Source organism: Durio zibethinus, chromosome 17 (assembly GCF_047325235.1).
Source record: "Durio zibethinus cultivar Kanyao isolate XHJ-2024 chromosome 17, ASM4732523v1, whole genome shotgun sequence".
Taxonomy (NCBI): domain Eukaryota; kingdom Viridiplantae; phylum Streptophyta; class Magnoliopsida; order Malvales; family Malvaceae; genus Durio; species Durio zibethinus.
Genome location: NC_143178.1, coordinates 4416684 through 4439834, shown reverse-complemented (window position 1 = coordinate 4439834; position 23151 = coordinate 4416684). Strand labels below are relative to the sequence as shown.

At 34.6% G+C, this 23151-nt stretch overlaps 3 protein-coding genes and 1 non-coding gene across 7 annotated transcripts; 1 reads left to right on the top strand and 3 right to left on the bottom strand.

Moving 5' to 3' along the window:
* Window positions 1-3420: 3420 nt before the first annotated feature.
* Window positions 3421-7928, top strand: LOC111278758 (mitochondrial adenine nucleotide transporter ADNT1-like). Its single transcript, XM_022865385.2, has 8 exons — window positions 3421-3834; window positions 4962-5010; window positions 5286-5449; window positions 5626-5663; window positions 6131-6243; window positions 6357-6470; window positions 6766-7110; window positions 7551-7928. The coding sequence occupies exons 1-8, from the start codon at window positions 3677-3679 to the stop codon at window positions 7632-7634; spliced, it is 1065 nt and encodes a 354-aa protein (XP_022721120.1). The 5' UTR covers window positions 3421-3676; the 3' UTR covers window positions 7635-7928.
* A 179-nt stretch (window positions 7929-8107) lies between these two features.
* Window positions 8108-12351, bottom strand: LOC111278722 (uncharacterized). 2 transcript variants are annotated; one of them, XM_089746172.1, is made up of 3 exons: window positions 12221-12351; window positions 8892-12063; window positions 8108-8260 (listed from the first exon to the last, which is right to left on the bottom strand). In XM_089746172.1, the coding sequence occupies exons 1-3, from the start codon at window positions 12312-12314 to the stop codon at window positions 8251-8253; spliced, it is 3276 nt and encodes a 1091-aa protein (XP_089602298.1). In that variant the 5' UTR covers window positions 12315-12351; the 3' UTR covers window positions 8108-8250. The 2 variants fall into 2 exon arrangements, with proteins under 2 accessions (XP_089602298.1, XP_022721111.2); XM_022865376.2 differs by having other exon boundaries at window positions 8190-12063.
* A 3024-nt stretch (window positions 12352-15375) lies between these two features.
* On the bottom strand, window positions 15376-20094 carry LOC111318756 (uncharacterized). Of its 3 annotated transcripts, XM_089746173.1 has the most exons (4): window positions 19891-20069; window positions 18868-18991; window positions 18486-18668; window positions 15376-17616 (listed from the first exon to the last, which is right to left on the bottom strand). In XM_089746173.1, exon 4 carries the CDS (start codon window positions 17321-17323, stop codon window positions 15482-15484), a length of 1842 nt encoding a protein of 613 aa, XP_089602299.1. In that variant the 5' UTR covers window positions 17324-17616; window positions 18486-18668; window positions 18868-18991; window positions 19891-20069; the 3' UTR covers window positions 15376-15481. The 3 variants fall into 3 exon arrangements, with proteins under 3 accessions (XP_089602299.1, XP_089602301.1, XP_089602300.1); XM_089746175.1 differs by lacking the exon at window positions 18868-18991 and having other exon boundaries at window positions 19891-20070; XM_089746174.1 differs by lacking the exons at window positions 18486-18668; window positions 18868-18991 and having other exon boundaries at window positions 19891-20094.
* Window positions 20095-20853: 759 nt separating this feature from the next.
* On the bottom strand, window positions 20854-20936 carry TRNAL-UAA (transfer RNA leucine (anticodon UAA)). Its single transcript has one exon. It is a non-coding gene; the product is annotated as a tRNA-Leu (tRNA).
* Window positions 20937-23151: the final 2215 nt, after the last annotated feature.

Here is a 23151-nt window from a genome sequence, read left to right as displayed (position 1 = left end):
TCCCACAGTTCCATATGCTATCACTTTCCTTTTTCTGTTCTGATAATATTGATATTTTCTTCTCCATGAAAAACTCTAAATTGGGTTCCAGGACAACAACCCCAGCTAGCTCTAATTTGTTTCTTAAACTTCTCAAACTTTTTGTTTTGTTTTTAGAACATGACATGATGTTGTCACTTAAACTTGTCTCTGTTTAAGACAATATATGCCACATGTCTGTTGCTGATGTAAAACCAGTCAAATTCCAACGCTTGGAACAACGTTATTGGGGCTTGCAGCTTGCTATGGTTGGAGTCGTTGCGTTAATCATGCAATTAGTACAGGATGTAATTCATTTGCTCATGAAATGAATAGGAATGAAGGGCCAGGCAAAATGGATAATAATTTAAATCAAAGGACCGCTGCCACCCAACTTAAAACCGAAGCTGTGACTATGATCCAACAAGTAGACCAGATCATTGATGGACTGGACGAACAGCTTTTATGTTTTGAATCATAGTACTTGGAATATGCAGTAAGAGTCTTCGTACAGTTTAAAAATTATTCAAATCAAGGCACACCCTCAAAAAAACTGATGGAGGTTTTAACGAAGGGTATATATATTTATGCAGAAACACATGGGAAGCAAATAAAGGCCAAATTTGGCCAAAGCACGGACCTGGCACAGCAAGTGATCAGATTTCAATTCCTGGGTTAGCTTGTTTTAACCCATGATTTGCATTTCTGCAAGTGCAGTTGTAAACCTTCTTCTTGCAAATGGCCAAGAACAAGAGAGAAGGAAAGTGTCCTTAATTATCAAAGCAATGGATAAAGTGGGCAGATTGATAATCACTCAGCACAAGAATCTAAAAAAAGCTAAAATGGAAACATGCATAGCCATAGTATCCATCGCATTCCCACTACACGTTAGAATAACCCACCAACCCAACCCAACCCAACCCTTTTTTCTTTTTTTTCCGTACAAACGGCTGGAAAATCACAGCTCCAACTTGTAGTGAAAGAAAAGCCTTAGGTTCTTTATTCCTTCCAGTTTTTGACTCTGCTCGCTTAACACAAAAGAGAATTATATTTCCAGCTTTCATGAGGACAAAACCAACAAAATCACCACAATTGACAAGAAATCATGATTATTACTAATTTTTACCAAAGAAAAACAAACTGACATGCTTTCACACGTTTGAGAACTCAAAGTATTTATCTGAACTATTGAATTACAAGCTTTAGCGACAAGTCATGATTATGACCAGGAATCAGAACTTGAAACTCTGAATAAAGCCATCAAATCTTTAATTCCTATCTTTAACCAGATCGGAAAGTTCTATTTCTCTATTATTTCCTAGTCCCTGTATGTACAGGAAGTTAGAATCCTATAAAATTTGTGGACCTGAGCCTGACCCGATATAACAAACTAGCCACACCTTTAGCTTGTAGAGAGAGGGAAAGTGATATTACGGATAAACCCATGCATGTGGAAAAAATTCTTATCTGTAGTATTAGGTTTGTCCCTTTGTTCAAACCAAGATTAATGTGCAAACTTTCATCTTGAGATATTAATTTAAGAGCCATATCAGACGAAAAATTTTTCTTTTTATTGGCATAAGATAGCAATAATTTGATGAGAAGTCTGTGACATTCACCAAATATTAATTAGAAAATAGGTGCTGAATTTTTAATTTTAATAATTAGGATTTGATATTTGGTAATTTCAAATATAAAAAAAAAGATGAAATCATCAAGTTTGGATTAAGGAAAAAAAAAAAGGAAAGGAATAAAAGAGGAAAGTGGAAGCCTCATATATGCAGCAGTTCGAAAACCTTATCAAAATGAAAAAAAATTAAACATTAAAAATTCATTATATGATATACTATTAAATGAAAATTAATTAGTTTAAGAAAGTTAAAATAAAATAAAGCAAGGAAATTTAAGGATTTGGGAGATAAAATCACATTACTTGTTGACCAAATAAGACAAGAGTCATACGATGATATTTATATTGGCTAGCAAAGTTTAATTGAACTTCCTATGTGAAAAATGAAAAAAAATATATATATATATAAACTTAAAATAAGAGTGTGCAAAATTCAAAGTTAGCTTAGGGTTAGCGTTAGGTGATGCTAAGAAAAAGACTAGCTTTTTTTTAATATATACAAGTTATGATTTTTTTTTTTTTTTAGTTTAAAATAGTTTTAAAAGTGCATTCTTCCATGCTATACATTTAGTATTTTATTTTCGAAATTATTTAAACAAATATTAAATTCAAATTCTCTTAAAAATATTAAATCTGAATTGCAAAGAAAACTTCTTTCCTTATTAACTAATTTAACCCTTTGTAATTAAAAGATTAAATTAAAGGATATAAAAAAAACCCACGAAATTAAAAAAAAATCCAAAATTTTAATTTTTTTATTGTAATCAATTAATCTCTCTAATATTTATTTATAATCAATTAAGTCCTTATTTGAATGAAAATTTTACACCGTACATTTTTTGAATTAAAATAAAATTTCATATAATACCAATAAAATAAAAGAATGCTTATCATATAAGACAATTAATATATATGAAAATTAAATAAAATATTTTTTTATTTTCTTTTCCTCTTTCTCTTTGTAATCTCTTTAAAGGTTCAATTAATTATGATTCAAAAATTAATTGATTTAATTTATTATGTAACTAAATTTCATCCAATTAAAGGTTCAATTGAGTTGAAATAAAAAATTAATTATTTAATTTATTATAATAAAAATTCAAAAACTTAAATGATTATTAAGTTTTTATTGGAAAGATTTTTTAACCCTTTTATAAAAATTCTAACTATTTGTAATTTATCAATTAATTAATATTTTTTACTGAATTTTTTTTGCTGGAGGTTTTCTTATTGAATTGGGTAAAAAGAATTTAATGTGGCCTTGGCTTAAAAGATTATCCCTATTAATTCAATTTTTTTAATTATTTACTTAAATAATCAAACAAATAAATTAATCAATAAACTAAAATATATCATAAATTCATTCATCATTATCCAAAAAATTTTAATTACTAATAATACTTTTTACAAAATTATTATTATTTTTTGACAAAGAAGCAAAAGTATTTCAAGTTTTAAAAAAGAAATGAAATAATCGTTTTAAATAAAACTTTTTAATTGTAGTTGGTTGTGGAAGTTCTTCGATTAAGAAATGAAGAAAATTAATATTTAAAATAACCATTTTATTTTTTCACAAACCCTCCTTAAAAAAAAAAAAAAAGGAAACAAACTTTTTTTCAACATGTTTAAATGAAGTGAAATTTCATATTTATTTATTTTTTTTATTTTAAAAACCAATTTTCTCTTTTGTATTTAAAAATATTTATAATTTTTTATTCTTTTAATATATATATATATATATATATATATTTTATCTATTCCACCTATGTAGTGTGCATAGGGTTGGTTAAAGTTCTCGACAGTTACATTTTCCTTCAAAGCGCCTCCTTTTTCTTTTCGAGTCCTGAACAAATTTTACTTGCTCTTCACTCATTCTCATAATCCCTGGAAAGAGAATATCCTCTTCTTCGCCGATCACTGGAGTCCCGTCTACGCCGTACTTTGACTGATAAGCTAGGGTTACGGCGATATATTTTCTGGCTTTTTTTTTTTTCTCCTTTTTCATTTTATTCTTCTCTCTCCCGAAAAATGGCTTCTGAGGATGTGAAAGGGAGTGAGTCGGCGGTCTCGACGATCGTGAATCTGGCGGAAGAAGCGAAGCTCGCTAGGGAAGGAGTTAAAGCGCCGAGTCACGCGTTCCTTAGTATTTGCAAGTCTCTTGTTGCTGGTGGTGTTGCCGGTGGAGTGTGAGTCCCTTTGTTTTCTAAGATCCACTTTTTTTTTTTTTTAAATATTGACGTATTTAAACCATATTTTTACTTTCTTTTGAAAATTTTTATGTTGTTTTAGTTTCTTCAATATTGACAACGAAAAGGAGCTTTCTTTTTCCTTTTCGTTTTTGCTTTGTTCAACTGATTTTTTTTTTCCACTTTTAGAAAACAATTTTTGATATTAATTTTTCTTGTGAATTCATTTCCCTGTTTCTTAAAGCACTGATTTTTTTAAATAGAACTTGTTGATTTTGAAGGTTGAAAAATCTAATTATCTTTCTTTTTTCCTCTATCTATATGTTTAATTCTTTCTTGCAACTACTAAATTTTGAACCTTTTCTTTTTCTAATCATACTCTGATTTTGTAAATATTTAATTGCGACCTCTTTTTTGCTGGTATTTTTGAAGAAGGGATGATAACCATGTGCAGTTCACTGTATTGTATTAACTGCTAATGATGTGGAAATTCTCCGAGATGCAAAATGTTTGTTTAAATTAACATTTAATCTGTTATAGAATAATAGTTTAACGTTTCTTGTTTCTTAGAAAAATCCCCTTTTCCCCTTTTAGGATTTTACTGGAGTTGGTAGTTTAGGATTTTAATAGGTTTTCATGTATTTAACAAGACTTTCTTGTTAATATGGTTGCTCTCTTTTCATATATTTCCACTCTCAGTAAGAGGTACGGGAGTTTGAAATGGTCTTTAAACTTCGTGATAGTGAGCATGGTGGCATTTGATGCTTTGAGAAATTTGATGGTAACTGTTATGGTCTTGGTGCTAGTTGTGAGGATTGAATGGAGGACCTGAGGGAGGATTGAATCTTGTGATGTTGATAGGTCAAGAATATAGTCATTCTTTGTCTAAAATGTTTGCTTGCAACTTTTGTTGTCTGAAAAATAGTAGGAATTGATGGAAGATCAGAGAGAGAAATATTACCATGCTGATATTTGGATGGTTTTCTTCATTTAACATGCTTGCACCTTGTGCTAGGATCATGTAATACTGCTGTATCTTTATTGTGTTAGGAATTGGCATCATGCTTGACTTACCATTTCCATTGCCAGTTTGCATTTACTGAATGCGTATGCCTTATCCATTTCAGGTCCCGTACTGCTGTTGCTCCCCTAGAAAGATTAAAAATTTTGCTTCAGGTAGTTTTTTTTATCATAGTCATTTGGTCCTTATTCATTAAGTTCTAATTTTATTTTATGCTATTAGGTTATATTCCAATGCCTGTTTCACTATTTGTCTCATCATTTTTCTAGTGTGAAGATTCTACTTAATGTCTACTCATGGTTTTGTTAATGGTGTTAATAGTTAGAGCTTTGCACGTGTTGTAGGTTTTTCCTAGATTATCTGCATTATAGTATTGGTTTCTTTCTTTGATAGAGTGTAGACTGATGGGATTTCCTTTTCGAACCTGCAGGTTCAGAATCCTCATAGTATAAAATACAATGGAACAATCCAGGGTTTGAAATATATATGGAAAACTGAGGGTTTCAGGGGAATGTTTAAGGGCAATGGTACTAATTGTGCTCGCATCATTCCTAACTCAGCAGTGAAGTTTTTTAGCTATGAGGAAGCATCTAGGTAAGCCTTGGAATTTCTTTTCTTCACTATTAACCTGCAGTTGTTGTTATCACAATTTTTTTCCACATCAGTTAAAGGATGCACATGTTAGTGTTCAAAAAGTGATGACTTTTTTTTGAATAACTGTATACAAAGTATGAACTAATCTATTCAATTTTATATCTTTTTGAATGCAGGGGGATTTTATATCTTTACCGGCAGCTATCAGGAAATGGTATGCTTGTATCTTTTTTTTTTTCTTTATAATTATTTGCTTTTTCACTCAACCACTTGTCAATGTTCTTGAGATTTGAAGCTAATTGGTATGATTCAATTTCATTGACTCTGCAATTATTGAGGCGAATTTGTCGTGCTTGTGAACTTATTGTTCTGCAATCTGATTTGTGTCAAAAGAAACAAGTGAACTGGATTATATTGACAAAAGCTGTGCATCTATACATGCTTTCTGTTGGCATGTAGTACCAGTGAAGTATGGGAATGAATCTTGTATTGGTGCCTGTAGTGCTATTCTCTTGCTTCAACTAATTCATGTTTTTTCTGTCTAGAATAGTGCTGAATGGGGGAAAATGGGATCTGTTATAAGGCCCTGTGGAAGAAGATGAGTTAGCATTCTATGGTAATTATTGATGTTTGTTGTTAGCATATTTACTTATTACTTTCTTCGTTTAATTCGTCTTGCAGAGGATGCTCGACTTACTCCACTTCTACGCCTTGGTGCTGGTGCATGTGCTGGAATTATTGCCATGTCAGCCACTTATCCAATGGATATGGTACGAGGTCGTCTAACTGTCCAGGTAATTTTTTGAGTTTCTTTTTGGGACCTTAATTTATTTGAATTTCGCCTTTAGGGACAGGCTTGCCTCTTCTTATCACTTTGACAGCTAACATCCACATGTTATATTGGCAGACTGAGAAGTCACCTCGCCAGTATAGAGGAATCTTCCATGCTCTTTCAACAGTATTAAAAGAAGAAGGTCCCCGTGCTTTATACAAAGGCTGGTTACCATCTGTAATAGGAGTTGTAAGTAAAACTTTTGTGCTCTGGATGCCTGCATAGTTTACTGTCAATTGCAGTATAGAATCTGCATTCAGATGGATGTAGACTTCTGCTAGGACGATGAGTTCCATTCCTGGTCTGCCTGAACTTGTGTGTGTCTGTTTGCTTTTGTATTGGATACAGCTGTTCATTGGAAAACAATGGAAGTCCAATATCTGATCATTTTCACTTTATATCTGTTTTGACCTTTAAATAATGAAAGAATCTTTCTCCTTATGTTTGTATGCAAAGGCCTAAACGATTTTTATGATGTTTATAGGTACCCTACGTCGGTCTTAACTTTGCAGTTTATGAATCTCTGAAAGACTGGTTGATCAAAAGCAAAGCGTTCGGGCTAGTTGAGGACTCTGAATTGAGTGTCACAACAAGGCTTGCATGTGGGGCTGCAGCTGGAACTGTTGGCCAGACAGTTGCTTACCCTCTTGATGTCATTCGACGTAGAATGCAAATGGTGGGCTGGAAAGATGCTGCTTCAGTTGTCACTGGTGATGGGAAGAGCAAAGCCCCCCTTGAATATACAGGTATGGTTGATGCATTCAGGAAAACAGTTCGGTACGAGGGTTTTGGAGCATTATACAAGGGTTTGGTTCCCAATTCAGTGAAGGTTAGTTTAACATCTTAATCATTAATTGCATTAATTGCATTTTTATAGGAGCATTAGCTTCTTGCATTCTGTTTGAATAAAAGTGTTTGTAGTTCATACTTACGTTTTTACTTTACATCCATGAATAATAAAAGGCTAAAATATTTTTTTAAAAAAGCCTTTAAACAAAAATTAAATAATTATCTAAGCCTCTATTATTTTAATACAATCAATTGAACCTTCAAACATTTATTTTCATCCAATTATGTCCTTAAATATTTATTGTCACCTAATTAAGCTATTGACCAGACGAAAATGAATGTTGACAAAAAATAAATATTTTAGAACTTTAACTGATTACAAAAAATAATAAGAGTTTGGATGATTATTTAATTTTAGTTTAGAGACTTTTTTTTTTTTATACTTATGCCACAATAAAAGCTCTTTGCCATCTTCTTCAGGTGGTTCCATCAATAGCAATTGCTTTTGTGACATATGAGTTGGTGAAGGATGTTCTTGGAGTCGAGTTAAGAATATCTGATTGAAGGAACTCCCAAGATTTTTGGTCAATCTTTTGTGTTCATTTTGGTGAGCATAAGAGGAAGGAGTATGGCATCAAGGAATTACTTTGCTTCTGAACGTAGGAGGATATTTATAGCCCCGCTTTCATCCATTTCTTCCTCACTTGCTGCCATCTTCTTCAGTCTTCAGCTTTCTTAAATCTTACTCATATCTGCTGTGGCAATAAGTATTTTTCAGGTGGTTATCAGAAAAATATTATATTAAATTATATTCTGATAGATCTCTTTTTTAGTGAATTTAAAATTTTCTGTTGCCAAGTTCTATTGGTGATTATTATTGGTACATCATTTATGGCTAATAGGATGACAAATACGACAATTAAGACTAATGGTGATGTATTTTTAAGAATTAAGAACCCAATTTTACGCGCTTTTACGGAAAAAAAAGTGTTTACGTTGTTGAAATCGATGGAAAAACCAAGGGTTTTATGAGACGTGCTAACTAAACATCACCTGAGAATGTTTTTATATAAACAGGCCAACTTTGTTGAGTGAAAATAAAAAATGAAACAATGTCAAATTATCCGTAAATGTAAAACCAGAATTAACATAAGGGAATGAAAAATACCAGGGACTTCAACTAGGTTGCCCTCAATGTCACGGACCCAAAGGGGAGTCCTGAATCCCACATCGAACATAATAGGAAGGTCACTGGGGTATAAAAGGGTTCACACCATCTCCGCCTTGTGAGGCGCCTTTTGTAGGACAAAACCGTGAGGCCAGGGGGGCCAGAGCGGACAATACCTCACAAGGGTGTGAACCGTGGCGGAAGGCTGATCTGGGACGCCGGAAGGGTGAATGCCCGGGTCCCGGAGCCGCGCGGGTTCGGAGCTTAAGTCTCGACTCGTGACAAGTGGTATCAGAGCCAGCCCTAAACCGTTCGATCCACGCCGAGCGCCTCGAGGGAGGTAGGCAGGGTGGCCGGCCTCCGTGACGAGGGCGTCACGAGGTTGGGTGCGGGAGAATGTCACGGACCCAAGGGGGAGTCCTGAATCCCACATCGAACATAATAGGAAGATCACTGGGGTATAAAAGGGTTCACACCATCTCCGCCTTGTGAGGCACCTTTTGTAGGACAAAACCGTGAGGCCAGGGGAGCCAGAGCGGACAATACCTCACAAGGGTGTGAACCGTGGCGGAAGGCTGATCTGGGACGCCGGAAGGGTGAATGCCCGGGTCCCGGAGCCGCGCGGGTTCGGAGCTTAAGTCTCGACTCGTGACATCTGGACTATCACAGTTTTCGAGAGTATTTCCTTCAGATCATCGCAGCGGCAGCGGTGATAATCAATCCACACGCACAGCTGCCTAATTGCCTCCCTCTTCTCCTCTCCTAAACCCAGTATACCTTGATCCTTGTCTTTCATTACTGACTCCAAGAGTTCCACCTTCTTTTCCAGATGCTTCACGGCTTTCAGCAGATTCTCCTTCTCACCTTGTTCCTTGTTTGCCTTAATCTGTAGCTTCTCAACTCTCTCTCGCAACATAGATTCTTGTTCTTTCTGATCTTTTAGTTGCTCAATCAAATTACTCACTTCATTCACCAGCCGCTTCTTTTCACTCTTTGCCTCTTCAACCCAATTTTTCCCAATCCTTAGCTCTTTCGATGTTTCCTCAACACAGTGCTCGTAGTTTCTATAGCCCTCCTCAAATTTCTGGATGACAGCTTCAAATCCGGTCAAGGTACAATTCACATTCTCTGAGATAGCATTGATCATCCTGCAATGGGCTTCATTGTTTGCAGCAACTGTTGCAGACAATGTCGCGATACTTTCTTCAAGCATTCTTTGTTCTTCCAGGAACTTTGCTTCTGCTTTTCTGAAGCTGTCTTCGTTCTCAGTTAGCAACTGTTCCGTGACTCGAAGTTTTTGGTTTGACAAGCGGAGCTTGACTTCAATGGTGTGGACGTTCTCGACCAAAGTACTGAGCTCATCTCCTTTCATTTCTAAATCTCTTTTCAAGTCTTCGACAATTTGCTCCAAATCAGCTACTATTTGATCTTTAGATTGAACTTTCTTATTGTGCTCTCCTGCCATTTCTTGCATCTTCCTTTCTGTGACTTCAATAATTGCCTTGCAGTCCTGAAATGAAGTTTCAAGTTGTTTGTACTCGTCGCTTAGCTTGTTAAACGCATCTTCTTGTTCTTTTAGCATTCTCTGATGATCTGTAATCTGGTTTATGAAATCATTTTTCTCATCTCCCTTGGCTTCCAAATCTTTTTGAAGGTCCTCAACCATTTGCTTCAGATCAGCTGCCATCTGACTTTTAGATTCAATGTTTCTATGGAATTCTTCTGACATTTCTTCCATCTTCCTTTCTGCGACTTCAAGATTTGCCTTGCACTCTTGGTATAAGCCCTCAAACTGTTTGTATTCTTCAGCCAACTTCTTATATGCCTGCCTCTGTTCTTCTAGCATTTTCTGGTGATTGTTAATTTGAGTTTCTAGCTTAGATTTCTGGTTCTCCATTTCAGTCAATCTTTCTGACGATTCTTGTTTCTCTTTCTCGAGCTGCAACTCCAGTTCATCTCTCTGGGTCTGTAGGGAATCCAACTCCTGCAGAAAATTGTTGACCTGCACCAATAGGGCTGTTAATTGGGAAGAAGTTTCATTCTCTGCGCTTGCATGTTTTTCCTGGAGAGCAGTGAACTCAAGCTCTCTTTCTGCTAATGTTTTCTCTGATTCAAAGATTTGACCCTGTAACCCCACCTTTTCCTCTCTCAACTGATTGTTCTCTTTGATTTTGGTTCTTAACTCCCCTTCCAATTCACCTTTCTGATTCTTTAGAGAGTTGACTTCAAATTCTAGATCCTTCGTTTGTGCCAGCAAACCTTCTTTATCCTGCAGAACTCTCTGGTGATCCTCAGTCTTGCTTACTGCCTCTTCTTTTGCCTTTTCTATCTCAATAACATAATCTGAAATAGCTTGAGTTTTCCTGTCAAGCTGCACTTCCAGTTCTGCTTTCTGGCTATGCAGGGCCTCCAGCTCCTGCTGCAATGTATTTATCTGATCCATTAAGCTCTTGACTTGAGTTAATACTTCATCACTTCTAAATACTATATATTCTTCCAACTGAGCTTTCTGGGTGCGTAGGAACTCCTCGTTCACTAGCAGATTGTTGATCTGCACTGTCAAGTTCTCCACTCTAGACAAAGATTCTTTCTCATTATCCTCAAATTTCTTTGTGAGAGTCAAAAGTTCTTCTTCTTTCTTTTTAGACATCATCTCAAGTTCTGAAATTTGGGATTGCAGTCCTATATTTTGCTCTCCCAGCTGTTTTGCTTCACTTGCTTTGTTCTCCATTTGTACCTCCATATCTCTGTTTGTTGCTCTCAATAATTCCAACTCGAGTTCCAAGCTTGTTACTTGTGCCTCTAATTCTTTTATCTGAGCAGATGATTGATTCCAACGCACCTCATGCAACTCTGTGAGTGTTAAAAGTTCCCTTTCTTTCTCACCCAGTTCCTCCTTTGCCCGACTCATTTCAGCCATGAGTTGTTGTATTATGCACTGTGCCTGCTGAATCTCATTTGAAACCTCAGAAATTTTCGACGTCAGGGATTTATTCTCCTCCCCAGTAGCATTAAGACTGTGGCTCAATTCTGAAACTTGCTGTTCTGCAGATTCCAGCTGTTGCTGCATGCTGGAAACTTCCTCCCTAAACCTTTCAAGCTCTTGCTTTAGAGTTATATTTTCCTCTTTCATCCAATCAACTTCTCTTCTGAGATCTTCTGTAAACTTCTCGCCATCTTCAATTCTTTTAACAGCAGTCTCTTTCTCTAGAATTAAGTTATTGTTTTCCCTATTCAGATCTTCCAATCTCTGATTCACCTCAGCTTCTATCTTACAAGCAATGTCCAGTTTATGCCTCAGCTCTTCATTCTGAACAGCGAGTTCTGATTTTTCACTCTTTGATCTTTCAGATTCAAGCTTCAGATTTCTGATGATTTCATCCGCTTCTTGCACCTTACTTAAAGAAGCTAGATACTCAGAATTTAAAACATCCTTTTCTTCACTTGTAGCTGTCAGCTTCCTCTTAAGGTTAGCAACTTCCAGATTTGCTGCTTCAAGTTCTTGTTTAATGCCTTCTGCTTTTTTCTGAAATTCACTTTCCAGTTGTCGATTTTTACTGCCTCCATCTTTTGAAGAATAATCAGAGTCTGAATCTGAACTTGACGAAGAAGAAGCATCTTTTTCTTGTTTGCCATGAACTTTTTTCCTCAGCTCCCCCGTGAGATGATCATATTGTGCATAGAGATTTTGATAGTGTTTGTGAAAATCCTCAATTAACTGGACAAGTGGTTCCTTGTTGGGATTAGCTATTGAGATCCCATCACTTTCTTCAACTTCCTCATCCTTGATGAGCTTCAACATTTTTGTCACATTGTCATCAATTTCTGCAGTGAAGAGAATTTAGGCTTTGAGGTTAAAACAAAATGAAGCAAATCATAAGTGGAAAATCATGTTATGCTGATTGTCGCATTTCAGAACATCCATGAGTCAAAGTTATCACAAAAATAGAGAATTGCACCCAAAAGAATCAGCAAAAAATACCTATTTTATTTCCTTTAAGCTGTTCATCTTTTTCTGGATCAACATGATCACCAAAGAAGGACTTGATAGACTCCCTAAAACGATGCTTGGTCATCTCTTAGTCAGATTACCGACTAGTTTTACTCTGCACATGAGCATGAAGAAAAAGCAATCTCCATCTCCAGCATAAAATCTGAAAAGCAGAACTAAGGATACCTTGTAATTAGTTCCAAACCATGTCAACCAGAAACTATACAACATACTCCTAATATGAGAGATTGATTGCAAAAGTTGTAACATATAATATCATGAGGACCCTAAACTACTGAATATTCATTAAAAAAAAAAAAAAAAAAACTTAATTAAAATAGTTTAACTAAAGACTTCTGGTATTATAACAACTGACAAACTGATGGCCTTTTCAGAAGCAAATTGTCTCATTAACAATGGTATTGTTTGGATGGAGGCCCATCTTTACTGCTGGAGAAAACACTCAAAATGCTACAAACTCCTAATGAATATGAGAAATATGTGGAAAAGACTTACTTAACCACCAATGTGGTGGACCGCTTTTAGATATTACCAATTTGTTTTAAAATGAAAATGAAAGTGGTCGCTGGATAAATCCATCATGTTGTTCTATACGGGGCATCGTCCTTAAGAAACAGTTCTTCCCAAGATTTATATCAGGACTAGGAATTTATAAAGCATGCTCATACCTTGTACCCGTTTGACACAGGATAAATTACTAAATCCCAAAGTATTGCACCAATCCAACTCAACTGTTCATCATATAAATTCCAACTGAATTCTAAACAATCCAGAAAGTAACAAGAATCGACAGATATGTTTATTTTATATCCTATGATGTCAATTGTTCAATACCTAACATTTCCTCTTTTTTCACCCTTGAGCATTAAGTTTCAATAAATGCTCTGTCTGATTGATGAATCTCTCCAATAAAGCCTAAGCCGATTAACCGCTAAATGTAAAGATACAATGGCCCCAAACCCACTCCCAAATGTTCAAAATCTATTGGCCCTTACCACTAACCAACTACACCAACGGAAAATCTTAGTTTTGGCAAAATATGTACTACTACTTTCTAATTAAAAAAAAAATCAAATCCAAACCCATCTTTCAGTCAATCCAGCTCAAACTGACAATCAAAAAGCAACAATTTTTTTCAACAATGGTTTTTCAGCTAAATAGGCTTAAGGAGTGTTTAAGAAGCACACATCAGTACAGTGGCAGATATGATTCTAGCCTGGCGCCACCTCCTCGTCACATGCACTGGGAAATAAAATCACCCACCCAGAAATGGAGAAGCTTATCTGGGACGATAAAAGATACCTATTATTTGGAAAAAGGTGAGCTGTTCTTTACTTCTTTTTGTTCTTTTTTTTTTCTGTTCATATAACGTAAGGCAAGGCCTAATCAATTATCACTCAATTACTCAACTTTTCATTGCATATGAAAAAGAAACGCTATTAAAAAAAAAAAAGAAACTGGACGTTATAAAAAACCTCCTCCTGTCTGTAATTCAAATTCTAATCCTAACACCAGGAGCCGTTTTACCATGAATTCTTTTGTTAAAAAAAAAAGTAAATAAGTAAATAAACAGTACACAACAGTTGCTGTAGTAGTAATTTGGTATTATTCACCTGAGACTTTCTCTTCACTTTCCTTTCTCAGTCTTGCATTGGAAGCTTTGATTTCTGCAGAAACAAATAGATTTTTATTATTCTAATTAAAAGAGTAAAACATTCAATTTAAGATAAATAATCGAATCTAAACAATAAGTTCAAAACGAATAAAATTTGGAAAACTTTTAAAAAGAATTAAAAGAAGAAGAAAATCATTGACTTGAACTCAAAATCATGATCGTAATAACATTTTCATCTTAAATCATTTTCAACTCTGAAGTTCGCTTTGATTTTTATTTATAAAAAATTAAAACCATCTGGATTTTTGTAAATCCATATAAAATCAAACATTCAAGAGAAAAAAAAAAGATCTATGTTTAAGAAAACGAGTAAAGCAAAGTTCAAATTATTTTACAAAATCATGAAAAAGAACATGAAAAAAAAAAAAAAGAGAGAACTTAACTAGATAAAATCCAACTATCAAAACTGAAGCTACTGAAGGTGATTCGGTTAAAGATCAAAGGTCTTGAAACTGAAGTTTAAGTAATCAAAAGAAGAAGAAACTAAATGATGATTAATCAGTTGATAATCAAAGATTACCTCCGAATCAGAGTCAAAAGCTTGATTAAGAAGAAGAATCTTAAAAACAGAGCAAAAAAAAAAAACTTAGAGAGAGAGAGGGAGACTGTGAGCGTTAGTGTGCGTTTTGAACTTCTTTTGAGAAATGAAATGACCAGAAATTATAAAAGAAAAAGAATAAACGGAGAAAATGATTTTGTTTGGATTTAGAGCACTTCCCCAAGCATTTTGTAGGCTTTTAAATTTTCTTCAGATGGACTCCTCGTAGCTTTCTTCAATATTAACTACCCTTGCGCTTCGTTATTTATTGCAGTTATGCCCCTCTTCCCCATTTATCGTCAGAAGAAAAACGCGAGATGATTTGATTTCTTTTGGTCGTGGAAGAAACAAAATATCCATTGGCCCACTCATATTGTTTTCCCGCGCTTTTGATGTTCGAATTTCGCTGGCAGGCGCTGTAAGAACTGCAGGGATATGATTTCTTTAGAAACTTCCCTAAACTTCAAGCTTTCGAGATATTTATATATTTGTATTATATAAAATATTAAAATTTATATATTTTATTATATTTTATACAAAAATTATTTATCATCATATTAATATGAAATAATAAAATATTTTTTTTTAACTTTATTAAACTTAAATATAATTTTTGTTAAAATTTTTAATTATATCACTTTCATGTCTTATATTTATATCGTATCGTATTTTAAATTATCAAATCTCTTCGACTATTATATCACACATACACACAAAAAAAAAAGCTGAAAAAATGAATAATTAAATAAAAAATTAATAATCAAGTGAACTGAGAACTGAAACCTACAATAAAAACATCAATTTTATTAATGTTATGAACATAAATTTTTTTTTTAACAAAAATTAATGAAAATTTTGAGATTTATGTCAACAAAAAAATGTAATACTAGTAACAGTTCGGACAGTGTTACCTTTCTCTAAAATGATTGAATATTAAGATTTGGATCAATGTGCACAAGAAAAGAAAGTGCAATGGGGAAATAGCTGACTATAGGCAAGTTCATGTCTTTTTCTTGCTTCAATCAGTCAACTTGGAGATCAATTCCTTGAGGTAGTCACAGCGGCTGCGATGGTAGTCAATCAAGAGGCAGAGCTGCCTTATGGCTTCCCTCTTCTCTTCTTCACGACCCAACAATGTCTCATCCTTTTCTTTCTTCATATTTTCCAATTCTCCCACTCTATTCTCAAGCTCACTCACAGCTTTCGACAGGTTCAACTTTTCTTCTCCTTCCTCCCTCAATTTAGCTTCCAAATTCAAAACTTTCTCCCCCAACAACTCGTTTTCCTTTTCCATTTCTGCTACCACTAAATCCACATTACTATTCAGCTGTTTTATTCCATTTTCCCTGCCTGTGTCGCAGTCAATTGTAGAAACAAGCTCAGCTGCGACTTTTGAAATGTGGGTCAGGGAATTTCCATCGTCTTCTAACTTATTAATCACTGAATTCAATCCGCTCGCTGCTGTTTTGCCTGGCTCCGTTGTACCCCACAACTTCCTGAACTCAGCTTCATAAGTGGCAAGCTTTTGTTCGAGTGCTTCATTTTCTTGCTCTAGCTTTTCTTTTATTTTCTTGTGAATTTCCTTGTTTTCATCATGTATTTTTTCAGCAACTGTGATCCTCTGATACAAAAGACGGATGTTATCTTCAGCTTTCTTTTGGAACTCTTGTGCTAAATCCTCCATCTTTCTTTCTAGGGCATGGTAATTTAAATTGGATCCTGACAACACTCGTCTGATCAGCTTAGATTTAGACTCCATAGATTTGTTGGTGCTTTCTTCTCTTTCTTTCGTGATTCTCTGCTGATCCGCAATCTGCAACTCCAACTTGCTTTTCTCCATCTTCATGGAATCCAACTTCTGTTGCAGAAGTTCAACCTCTGCATTCAAGGTCATAATCTGAGAAGTTTCTTTAATCCTTTTACTTTTTCTGTCCTCCTCAAAAGCAGAAATCTCAAGGCCTCTCTCACACAATATTGCTTCCAATTCTAGAATTCTAGCATTCAGGCGACCCTTTTCCTCTCTCAATTGATTGATTTTACAAATATTACTCCTCTCTTCATCTTCTGAATTTTTTTGCTGCTTGCGTAGAACATCCACCTCTGATTCCGAGTCCATCAACTGCACCTGTAAGCATTTTTTTTCTTCTACCATTATCTGCTCAACGGTATTCTTTCTTGCTAATTCCTCTCTCAGGGTTTTCACTTGAATCAGATACTGAGAGATTTCTTTGTATTTCCTCTCGAGAAGAATTTCTGATTCCATTTTCTGGCTGCGTATAGAATCCAATTCCTGCTTCATTATATTTGCCTGATCAAATGACTCATTAGTTTTGCATGCTATAATTCCTTCAGCTTCACATTTTTGGGAACATAAATAGTCCACCTCCTTTTTCAGATTATTAGCCAGTGCCATTGAATCATCAATTTCAGATGTTAAATTGTTCTCGTTGTCCTTGATTTGCAGAATGAGTTTAGTAACCTCATCTCCTTCCTTCGAAATCTGCATATGCAGAGACTTATCTGTCTCTCCTTGCCGTTTAGTTTCAGCTGTCTTACCATTAAGCTGAGCTTCAATAACTCTTTTCTGGCGGTGCAGAGATTCCAGCTCAGTTTTCAAGCCTGTTAACTGCTCCTCTAGCTCCGTTACTCGTTCCTTATGCACCTTTCCAAGAGCAAAAAGTCTATTTTCTGTCTCATTCACTTCTTTTCTCACATCTCTCTTAATGGTTTCTATTTCTTGTATTTTACTTAAAGCGGCTAGATGGTCTGAAGCTAAAGCTTCCTTCTCTTCTGTCTTAGAGGCCAATTGATGCTTCAGGTCAGCAACTTCAGCGTATGCCCTTTTAAGTTCCTCCTCCATGTTGCCCGTGATCCTTCTATGGGAACTTCTATTGTTATTAAATGCAGTGTTGATTTTTATATCCACGGAGGAATAATATTCTGAATCCGAGCCAAAGGCATGATAAGAACTTTCATTTCCTTTTCCATCAAGAGTTTTCTCACCTGACTTTTGTTTAAGATGATCATACTGGGCACAGAGTGACTGGTAGTGTTTGTGAAAGTCCTCAACAAGTGCAACAAGTTCTGGCTCCTTTTTCACTTCGTTTCTCCTCTTGATGAGCTTCAAGATTCTTTCCACTTTCTTTTCAACATCTGCAAAAAAAAAGGGAATTTCTGAATCTGATACATCATCCATCAATTGAAGTGACTATAGAAGAAAATGTTAAACCTCTCATATTATCTTAGTAAAAAGCATTTGAGACCTTAAAGCACAAGAACAAACACAAATTAGGAGAGTAGACAAAGCAATCAACATTAAACAATAAGAGCTACCTGAGATAATCAAAGAATTATTCATAAGCTGACAGTCGTAAACTATAAAATAGGATAATATTACAAGGCACTGTTAACTTTTCTCTATAGCGCAAAGTAAGGTTTTAGACTGATCCTGGAATGTTTCTTTTGCTGAAACATAAACATAAAGACAACCTTTGCAACTCACTAGTCACTATCAAAATAATCACACACTTGGTGAATGGCAGTGAATTTCAACCACGGTCCATTAATCCATACAGTATACACCTACTAGAGGAGGACAATAGGGGATTTTTTTTCTTGCAAAATTCTTATCGTTGACTATTGTCTTATCTTAGCTAAAAAGACATATAAAAGGAATATAAAAATGTAGACATGCATCCATTAAGGTTTACTAAAAAACCAAAACCATATGAAATTTAGGGGGAACTGTACTTTCTAAATGAGAAGCCTATAGGCCACAAATAAAACTGACTGAGATCATACGTTAGAAGTTGCCATCCAATTGATAGCAGAAACTTTAGATACACTTAGTAAATTAGGGAGAAAAAGTTTTTGTAATGGCAGTCATTGCCATCTTTGATTCTCCAATAATATCAAAGGATGATAAAAGGAGGGTAGCCAGGCGAGATATCAGCAAGGTTGCAAATTTGATTTTTACAGCAAAATAAAGTGCTTTCTTTTGGATTTCATTAGCTTTTACAAACCTGTTTTAGCCACTTCCACTTGCTCCGTCGTTTTGAACTTTTGAGTATCAGGATAACCCAAAAAGGTATTTGTCAGGCTTTATAGATTCTTATCCAGTATGAAACTTTGTAGCCAATTTAATGAATGAATCCTCAAGCCAAAAAAAAAGGCAATCTCCACCTCAATCACATCAAACTAAATCTCTGAAAATAAGGTGACATAACATTAATAAATTATTTCGAGTTGCGACATTCAAACATAGTAAAGTCTTAAACTTAAGCATATCCCTGAAAACAGTTTGGGCAGTCACCACATTTTAGATGGTTTACCATTTGTTTCTCCCTCTTGACTAACATAAAAAACTCTTAAACTAAAGGCAAAGTAGCAATAGAAGTAAATTACTTCATCTGCAGAGAGAAGAAAAAACAAGACCGTTGTAACATCCACACATCATACAGTGTCCACGAGAATTGTTACGTCGAACATTTATCCAAACCAAACTGCTCAAAATTCAAAATTCAAAGTCCTGCAAAAATTTTTGGTTTGGAAAAACCTGTAATGAGGCATGCCTGTCAAAATCTTGAATGTACATTCTTGACCTATCTCCATTAAGAATTCATTAATGAATAATAACAGTACTACCTAGTCCAAAATCTTAAAAGGAGATGCAAAAACCACCCATTTTGGACACTATATCCTGAATCAGAGTCTTCAACAGTAATACCCCTTGGCAACAAACCCAGCTAACAAAAGGAGAAAAAAGGAAAAATCCTGTGTCTCCCTAAGGAATCTTCCTTCAGCTGAGGGATCCAATCTAACATGTATTCTAACAATGGAGTATTCTAAAACTACATAACTATACATGATTTTGACAATTAGGCCCACCAAAAACACGGTGGTCCAGTAATAAATCCAGATTTCCAAAGATTAGGTGATGAGTGATGAGTAATGGTGCGTAAGGTTTGAGAAATCATCTTCAAAGACAACAACACCCCCCTCAGCCACCCATATCTTTACGCCTCTGACCTCAAAATTCAAACACCTTTTCCTACTTCCTCTTTAAAAAAAATTATACAAATTAAATATTGGGGTTAAAGGTTCTTAATCACAATTTTTAAATTAAATTATGGGATTACAGCACCGAATCGTTAACACGTTGATTAAGTGAAAAGTACATAAAATTTTATAGAATCCCAGTTCGGAATTCAATCCAAGCATCAATAGATTACAGAAATTAAATTTAATTGAAAATAAAAAATAGATGAAAATTTAAGTGAAATTAGAAAACCTAATTTACATGGAGGTATTTATTTTTTTCCAATGAAAATAGGAAATTATTATATTGAATAAATTTTCTTCGTTTTCTATTCCATTTTCGCCGACAATCAAAAACGAAGGAAAAATTACATCGAAAACAAATCTTACCTTGAAATTGAAGGCGAATATTCTCTTTGCCGATCAAGATGCAATGAGAAGCGATAAAATAATTGCAAATGAGGAGACACTTTCAGGGAAAAAGAAAAATACTAATAAAAAAGGGCAATTATAAAATTAACCTTTTTTTTTTTAATTTTGGCGGTTCGTCTTTTGATTACAATTGCCCTTTGATTTCGGTTGCACTTACGATCAAAATCAGTGAATTAGCCAGGTGGCAAATCTCATTTTATCGGTTTGCGAAAAAACGCGATAATTTCATCTATTAAAAATGTGGCTAAAAGTTCCGCGTGATGGCACGTGGATGATGTCCCGCGCTTTGTCTTTTGTCTTGTCCTAACTTGCATCTTTGTTCCGACGATTGCTGATGACAGACAGATCACAACATTTTTTTTTTTAATATTTTCCCACGTGGTCTAAAAGGAAAAAAACCTGTTTGGAAAAAAGAAAATTGAAGTAAAATTCATCAGTAACTGAAAGTAAGAGTAATGCCATTTGGTGGAGCCTAAACTTCAATGACGTTTCCAAAAGTTGTGTTCCCATTTCCAGATGATAATGTGCTCTGCCTGTAGGCCTAAAACCAAACTATTTTCCATATTAAAACTTGTCATAAAGTCAAACTAAAAAAGCTGAAAAGGGTAAATAGAAACTAATAGGTACCAAATAATTTGACAGTTTGACTTGAACTCGAGTGTTGAAATGGAGAGTCTAGTGCAGTGTTTCCCATATTAGACTTTGACTGGGGCATTTGCTAAAGGTTTTTGCCACCCCGCCCAGCCCAGTGCAAATGTTTTTCGATGACCATGCAATTACAATATGGAGACAATTAAAAAATACAAAACTCGGCCATAGGAGACTTAATCAAAGTTGTATCAATTCCATTGGCTCATCGCTCATCGCCTGTTTATCCACAAATTAAAAAAATGAATAAAAAATTATTTAAAATGAAATTTATGCTGGCTATGGGGTTCGAACCCATGCGTACTTACGTACAGAAGATCTTAAGTCTTCCCCCTTAACCTCTCGGGCAAACCAGCTTTAATATATAGCTTTTCAGGGAAAAATATCTTAATGCTTTAACTGAGAATAGAAAGAGTGAGGGCAAGGGGAGGGATTTGATGGCATGGGAATTGCAAGTAAACACGTCAAGGCAGGCTAGCGTGAATGAATCCAAACTATGCCAAATTATAATATAGTTCAGCACACATGAATTTGGATATAGACATTATTCCACCATTCTAACAGTGGAAATAACATCGTCGATTCTGACATAAACTTGGTTTTCTCTTGAATTATTATTAGCATCACATGCAAATTAGTTCTTTTTTTCTTGAATTACAATTCGAGACTCCTGGTCCAGACTAAAGATATCAGACTTTATTTGCGGACAAATCGAATAACAATATAGCAGATTGTAACAAGAATGTACTGACCATACAAGGGAATTTCATGAACAATGCTAACTCATTTCACATGATAAACTGCTTGTCCTGTAACACAAAAGAATTACACAGCTATGTATTCCTGTCATCAAAGAAAGAGAAGCAATGATGAAGCATTATCACCATTTGCTATAATATCACTATAAATGATATTCTTAAAAAATCAACAACTACCAGTCAAGAAAGAAAAAACAAGGTAAAACGGAGGAATCACTCTTAAAAGACCCTATTGCGGTCCAAATTTTTGTATCATGTCTATAACTCCTAGCAAGCATGCAACTGTTTTTGAAGAGAAGCTCCATGAAGAAAATCATGAGTCATGTCACTGGGAAAACATTAATCATGAGATGAAGCAATAAGACAAAATTATCAAGCGTGACTTACAGAAAAAATAATTTAGTAATTCACTATCCCACCCAGTACTTGTCGTAAAGGGTTCTGCTTTGACTATAAAAATGCACATAAGTATAACCACAAAGATAAACAGCATAAAACAGTTGTTCGTGGGGTAAATAACTTCCACAACAACTCTGGCACATCCAAAGCTGGTTGCGTAATGGCAAGTTCAAAAATAGCTCTTACCCGCTCTATTTCAGATAACAATCTTTCTAACTCAGTATACTTACTACGAGCATAACAATTCTCAGGTGCCCACTCTTGATACTTCTCATACAACTTTCGACAACCATCAACATTACAAAGTTGTAGCTCAATCTCAATGCACTTCTTAAATATCCGAATGTTGACAAAACAACATAATGAGAGAACTTCAATTTATAAAACTTTTCACCATCTGGAAACCTACCTTATCTTTAGGTGTCTTTCCAATAGCTTTTGCCAAAATTTGTCGAGCACCCTTGAGATTAAGTTGTCTTATTTCAAACTGCACGGCAAGAAGCCAGATCTTGGCAAAAGAAAACTTCTTATTGGGAATAAGCTCAAGGCACTCCCTGGAAAATTTTTAAATGAATGAGGAAATATTCAAAGTCTATTATAACCACGCATCCGAATAGTGAAAAACACCCAAAACATGATGAGTAATTCTTTAGAGTGTATACTATGTCTATGCACGAGGATGAGGAGAGAGACAACAATCAAAATAAAATTTCATATATGCTATAAATTTGTAACAATAATCCACTACCTACTAACTATTATAAAAGCAGCAAATTCATCAAAACAATTTATGTATGTATTTATGTATGTAAACTCTATCCAATGAAAAGCCAATAAGTTTTCCTTTTCCTCGTTGGCTAATTAAACATCGCCTTTCTAAGCGTCTGATGAAGGTTTGGGTATTATGAGTTGGATTATAATCATTAATCTTATTTTATTTATTATTGTTTCTTTAAATACTTATTAATAATAAAAATTCGTTCACTTAAAAAATGGATCCAAAACCCAAATAGAATGGCTTTAGACAAATTTGAGCTTAGGTTTGTTTATTTAAGCGTTTATCAAATTTCGCTAAATGAACCTAATGTTAACTCTTAAACTTGCTTCTATTCATTTTGACATGATACATTTAATATTTTACTTTTGTAATATTTCTCTTGAAAATTCAATTATAGTTGAGAATACACTTCATTTATTTATTTAAGCTTAATTTAATATATATTTTTATTATTTTGTAAAAAATAATAGAAATAAAAAAACTTTAAAATTTAAAATAAACAACAAAAATAAAGAAAATATATATTAAAAAAAGTTTTAAATTCCTTACAACTAATCAAATAAGCACATCACAAGCATAAGAGTTCTAACCACTTAACTCGACCTAGCAATCTAGATTAAGATATGCCGACTGCCC

Excerpts from the sequence above, each read along its gene's own strand:
- LOC111278758 (XM_022865385.2), top strand. The coding sequence starts at position 3,677 with ATGGCTTCTGAGGATGTGAAAGGGAGTGAGTCGGCGGTCTCGACGATC. Across the intron at positions 3,835-4,961 it reads GGTGGTGTTGCCGGTGGAGT|GTCCCGTACTGCTGTTGCTC; the intron begins GTGAGTCCCTTT and ends TATCCATTTCAG. Across the intron at positions 5,450-5,625 it reads AGCTATGAGGAAGCATCTAG|GGGGATTTTATATCTTTACC; the intron begins GTAAGCCTTGGA and ends TTTTGAATGCAG.
- LOC111278722 (XM_022865376.2), bottom strand. The coding sequence starts at position 12,314 with ATGACCAAGCATCGTTTTAGGGAGTCTATCAAGTCCTTCTTTGGTGAT. Across the intron at positions 12,064-12,220 it reads GCTTAAAGGAAATAAAATAG|AAATTGATGACAATGTGACA; the intron begins GTATTTTTTGCT and ends TCTTCACTGCAG.
- LOC111318756 (XM_089746174.1), bottom strand. The coding sequence starts at position 17,323 with ATGGAGGAGGAACTTAAAAGGGCATACGCTGAAGTTGCTGACCTGAAG.